The sequence below is a fragment of the Arachis ipaensis genome, chromosome B05, assembly GCF_000816755.2.
Source record: "Arachis ipaensis cultivar K30076 chromosome B05, Araip1.1, whole genome shotgun sequence".
Lineage (NCBI taxonomy): Eukaryota > Viridiplantae > Streptophyta > Magnoliopsida > Fabales > Fabaceae > Arachis > Arachis ipaensis.
In genome coordinates, this window is record NC_029789.2 from 121158471 (window position 1) to 121164415 (window position 5945).

Below are 5945 nucleotides of genomic sequence, written 5' to 3' on the forward strand. Positions count from 1 at the left end.
TCCAACTATTCATGCTCATTCCCTTTGCGCATGCTACAAATATCCAAAAGATATACTTCGGATCTTAACCTTTATAAAATACTATAAAGTATGCATACACTTGCATCAAGAGGGTTATATTTCTAATTTTCTATTTTTGGATAAGTTAATGTGCTGACTTCTGAACATGGGACTAGTTAAACTCAACCACAAGGCATAATATATGTTTGAGATCGATTTTTATACACTTAAGTTTTATATTATCATCCATCCAATGGCATGATCTGTAAATGTTTTTGCTAAAGAATCCCATAAACTTTTCTATAAAACCGTATTTCAAAATTTGTTTTTATATATTGTTATAAATAGTTTAATTGTTATATGTAAAAGTGTTTTATTATCATCACTCAGGTGGTTGTTTATAAGACTTCTAAAGTTAGCTGTGTGACAGTCAAATACTTTACTCGTGACAGAGTTTCAGATAACTACATAGAAGTTTTGTATGCAAATTAAATTCTTGTAGCAATTTTTGATATATTTTAGCTAGCTTTATGGTTTTATTATTAGGACTTCTCTATCCTCTCTCACAACATATATGCAAATTTAAAGAATTTAGATATTTAAGGTGAAAAAATTAATAAAGTGATAAAATGAGAACTTAATTTTCATTGAATTTGCAACTCTCATTGCATGTAAGTCTCACTATCTTAATTTAATAGTGATTAGTTCTTCACTTCATCACTTTACTAACTCTCTCACTTTAAAGGATATTGATCTAAATTTAAAAATGCATAATGACTGCTGGTGGTTGATTTTGAGGTGTACTGGTTGATTTATAAGAGTAATTTCAAATCAGTCTTTAAAAAATTTAGTTGTATACTTTAGTCTTCAACAAATTTTAATTATTAAATTAGTTTTTAAATTTTTATTTCGTTAGATAGAAAGTCCTTATATCAGATTGTTCGTCTACATAGAGAAACTGATATGAAATTTTAAAAATTTTTTAAGACTGTTATGTCTTGTCTAACTTTTTTTACCAAAATTTGACACAAGAATTAATATGTCAAACAAGATAAAAAGTTAAGAACTGATTTAGTAATTAAAATTTGTTAAGAATTAAATTGTCTTACTAAAGTTTTAGTGACTAATTTAAGATATTACTCTATTTATAATAATTGGGAGAGAGAATCACATGCTCAAACGGACATGTATATGCATGAGATAACCACTATAGTAGCTTCTTTCATAAATATACATTTCGTTAATCATACTCAAATTGTGGGACTTATTTATTTATTTATTCGTATTTTGTTTGTGTAGAATGCAAGGCCACCATTGCCATCTGAATGTCCATGGGCACTAAGTGACCTAATAAACAGATGCTGGTCAAGCAATGCAGATAAGAGGCCACATTTTGATGAGATAGTTCCCATTTTGGAGAACTACACAGAATCATTGGAGCAGGATCCCGAGTTCTTCACAACATACAAACCACGCCCTTCTAATAACACAACAATTCTTGGATGCATACCTAAGTGCAATACTCGCCATAAATCTACTGCTTGCAAAGCTTAATTAGCTAGTCAATCCAATATTTTTCTTCTTTTTTTTTTTGGGTTTATATGATGACAAATTGACATGAAGAGCTGTGTTTCACGTTCAATTGATGAATTAATTAATAAATGTGATCCTCTTCAGAGTTAATGTTTTATACTGTAATGTTTAAGGGGAAAAAAAGAAATGAATTATTAGTTTTCCTTCCTTTGTTTTGTTTTGTTTCCCCTTTAACTTTTATTGATGTGCAATTTACCTTTTTGAAATTTAAAATGTGCAATTCACATAGAGTAGCAGGTGGTTAATATAGAAAGATTTTACAAAAAAAAAAAAGTAGTTTCTGTTAAAACTCTGTTCCATATGCCACTGAAAAAGAGGTGAAAATGAAAAATGCAGAGAAAGGAAAGAGGGAAGTAGAGGAATCAGAAATGAGAAAATTGGAATTGATAGAATAATCAAGTTTCATCACCCGTGACTGGCTTATTATATATTATCTATGACTATTGGTATTGGCTTGGCTCTCCCTCTAACTGATTCATGTACTCGACACTAACTACCTTGTCACTTGCATAACTAATCTGCTGAGTTGTCATCCCAATTAACTAACTTAACCAACATAAATATCCTAAGCTTATATACAAGACATTCCCTCTCAATTTGGACAAACCTCAACTTGCAATAAAATGAGATATGAAGAGGACATCTAGTGAAATATGATGAGCATGAGCAAGGAAGAACATAAACACGAAGAAAATAGAAAGAAGAAATTACAGAAAAAAGAAACAAAATCAAGCAACATTTTCCCTTAAATTGGATTGTACATATCAAACAATCCTAACATGGAGTAACATGACTGAGATGGCCTTGGGGACAATACTTTATGAGAATATCAGCACTTTGATCCTTACTCAGGATTATAGAATATTTTGTAAGAAGATCTCTCTCTTACACTATGGCAAACAACCTCAATGTACTTTGTTCATGATAAAAAGAATTGGAAATGATGTTGGAGGCCATTTTCATCAGGAGATGATGCTGGAAATGTATTTAGAGTTCATCAGTGAAGGTCAATGTTGATTTGCGCAACATGATATGTAGTTGTAGAATGTGGCAGCTAATTGGCTTACTGTCCTAAGTTAAGAGTTCTGGGAAACAAGAAAAACCCACTCATCTTACTCCTAATTTATAAGACACCAATTGGAAGACCTTCAAAGAAAAAGAGATACCAACAAAAATGATCCTAAAATAAATCTTGATCTCCACAAAACAAAGAGAAAACATGATCTAATTACTTGCAACTATTGTTTTAAGGTACAATCCATAGTAATAGACTAAAGTTAATTACATTGTTTTAACAATGAATGTGCTTCTTCTCTAGCATCCACCATTGGAAAGAACTTTGGAAATGCAGAAGGAATTCATCCCATTACATTGGCAGAAGAAGCAGAAGATTAACAATCAAAATATTTCATCTCTAAACTATCCACTTATCTCTCTTTGTATCCAACTATGCCCTGAAGGTTTTTTCATTCCCTTTTCACTCATGAACTTCCTAACTTCTTCTGCACGTTCCCATTTGTCCTTCGATGCATAAGTGTTTGCTAGAAGCACATAATTTCCTGAATCCTCAGGGTCAATCATGGTGAGATGTCTAGCAGCTGTCTCACCCAATTCCACATTGCCATAAACCCTGCAAGCTGCTAATAAAGAACCCCAGGCGGTTGCATCGGCGCTTGCATTCTGCTTTATGAGACAGTATGCCCTTTCAAGTTGCCCAGCCCTCCCAAGCAGATCTACCATGCAAGCATAATGCTCGGGTAAGGGCTGAATACCAAATATCTCAGTCATAGTCCGAAAATACCTACAACCTTCGTCGACGAGAGCTGAAGAACTACATGCATTGAGGAGACCCACGAATGTAACCTGGTTTGGCTGCAATCCTTCCTTCTGCATCTTTAGGAAAAGATCTATAGCATCTTGTGATTTCCCATGCTCAGCAAAGGCTGCAATCATTGCACTATAACTATACACATCTCTGTATTTCATTCTACTGAATTCCGTCCAAGCTAAGTTTATGTTTCCACATTTGGAATGCATGTGGATCAATGAATTGGATATAATATGTATCCTATCTGAAATGAAAGAACAATTGGTTGAAACCCAATTAAACAAGAGCGCGAAGTTTAGTATCAAAATGTTCAAGCCAAAGAGATTGAGTTGACAGTAAAGTGCAGAAAACAAAGTAATAACAAAAGGATATACCATAAATACTCTCCTCAACATGTTCTGTCAATGTACTTGACATTTGAATATCCCTAAGTTGTGCACATGCTGATAAAGCACCCACCATTGCCACCGCAGTGATTTTAATTTTTGATTGCCTCATTTCCTTATACATGTCAATAGCTTCCTTTGCATACCCATTTTGGGCATAACAAGCCAGCATTGCTGCACATGCTGACGGATCACGTGGCGTTGATATCCTATCAAACACCCTTTTTGCTTCACTTACGTTACCGAGCTTCCCATAACCAGCTATCATTGCTACCCATGTGATCACACTCTTATTCTCCTCGTCCATGGCATCATACAATTTCTTGGCTGATTTCATGTCTCCACTATTTGCATACCCTGCAACCATAGTAGTCCAAGTAAAAGAATTCTTCTCCCCCATGTTATCAAACAACCATCTCGCATGAATCATCATCCCTGCCTTGGTATACCCACAAATCATTGCCGTCCATGCAACTAGGTCTCTATCACACATCCCGTCAAACACCACCCTTGCATCGAAAACACTACCAAACTTCGCATACATGTCAAGTATAGTGGTTTGCACAAACTTGTTCCCCAAGAAACCTGACTGCACCACTCTAGCATGTACTTGTGTCCCTTCGAACATGGCGGGGATACGTCCGCATGCATTGAGGACTGTGGAATAGGTGAACTCAGATGGCAAGACCCCATTTTGGTGCATCCTAGCATAGGTGGAAATTCCATGGCGAAATTGGGTACCAGATATAAATGCACGAATAAGGGATGTCCAAAGGAAGCTGTTTGGGCAGCTTGGCATTTCATCAAACAGTTTGTGGGCATAGCAGAGATTAGATATTCCGGCATTAAGACGGAGAATCCTCAGAAACAAACGACCCAAGAAGTGATTGTATTGAAGCGGTTGGTGAGAGAGGAGTTTAAGTGCGAAGGCCTGGGTCTGTTTGAGATGAAGAATGGTTGTCGAAGTGTTGAGGAACTGCGTTAACAAAGGTGAAGCTTTTGGGGGTTGGGAATGTAATGAAGCGGTTCCTGTGTAAAACCATGGAATTTCTTGTGCTATAGGAATCAGAGTCATTAAACAGTTGGCGTCAAATAAACGCTTCAAATCCAAAGATCATAAGGAGCAAGGATCATGGGAATCAATGGAGGATCTATATTTACAAATAAGGTTCTTGGAGATGGCAGCAATGTTTACTTTGATAACTTTTCAAAATTATAAGGAACTATATTTACAAATAATAATAGCAGAGTCATCATTCAAATGCAATAAGATTAGATCATATGTGTATAGAAGATCATATTACTATAAGTCTATAACTACAACAAAGTAAATAAATTAGAGATCGTTTAAAAAATAATACCAATCTAGAACACTTAGTAGCATAGCATTATAGCAACATAAATATCTCCAGTTACTTGTTTCAGGAACTATATATGTTACCAGTTTATCATTTCTGACTAATTTCACAAAGCTAAGCAATTAAGCATTATTGAACCATTCATAAGGATTCTTGATTCATAAACTAATATCACAGATGCAAACTCAAATTCTCTACACCCTTAGAACGGTAGAACCCATAAAGGAAATGCAAAGAACAGAAGACGGCGGAACAGAGAAGAACCTTGAGGAAAGGCGGGGGTACCCAGAGAACAGAGAACAGAACTGGTCACGACGAGGAAAGGCGGACGGCAGAACAAAAGACGGCGGAACAGAGCGGCGGTGCGACGATGATCCAAAGAGGCGAAAGTTACGACCAAAGACGCGACGCGCTTGTGGTGGCGGCCGAAGATAGGAAACTGCAGTGCCAGCTGCCTGCTCCGGTGCCAGCTGCGGCGGGGACAATAAGCGCCGGCAGCTGAGTCTAGATGATGAGAAGAGTCAGAAGATGAGAAGAGCAAGAGGGAAGAGTCGAAGAGGTTCTGTGACTTCAGATTAGCGTTTTTCCAATTTTGGATCCTAATTCGGATCTCGATCCGGATCCGGATTTAAATTGGTTAAATGGCTTAGATTAAAAAGCCGAACTATAAAATTGATACCATTTGGTTTGGATTTTTTTTTTTTGTTTAAAAGTTAAAACTGATTATTTTTAAATGGTTTAATTTAGATTGGGTTTAGGATTTAAATCTAAATTTTTTAC

At 35.8% G+C, this 5945-nt stretch overlaps 2 protein-coding genes across 2 annotated transcripts in view; one reads left to right on the top strand and one right to left on the bottom strand.

The window, feature by feature from the left end:
- LOC107643953 (serine/threonine-protein kinase HT1-like) overlaps positions 1-1740 on the top strand; it is a 5746-nt gene extending 4006 nt beyond the window's left edge. Inside the window, exon 3 of the mRNA XM_016347712.2 lies at positions 1300-1740. Coding sequence (XP_016203198.1) covers positions 1300-1554 — 255 coding nt within the window. The 3' untranslated portion in view covers positions 1555-1740. The remainder of the gene's footprint in view (positions 1-1299) is intronic.
- LOC107640982 (putative pentatricopeptide repeat-containing protein At5g37570) lies at positions 2786-5725 on the bottom strand. The gene is made up of 2 exons (XM_021124367.1): positions 3796-5725; positions 2786-3665 (listed from the first exon to the last, which is right to left on the bottom strand). The coding sequence occupies exons 1-2, from the start codon at positions 4880-4882 to the stop codon at positions 3013-3015; spliced, it is 1740 nt and encodes a 579-aa protein (XP_020980026.1). The 5' UTR covers positions 4883-5725; the 3' UTR covers positions 2786-3012.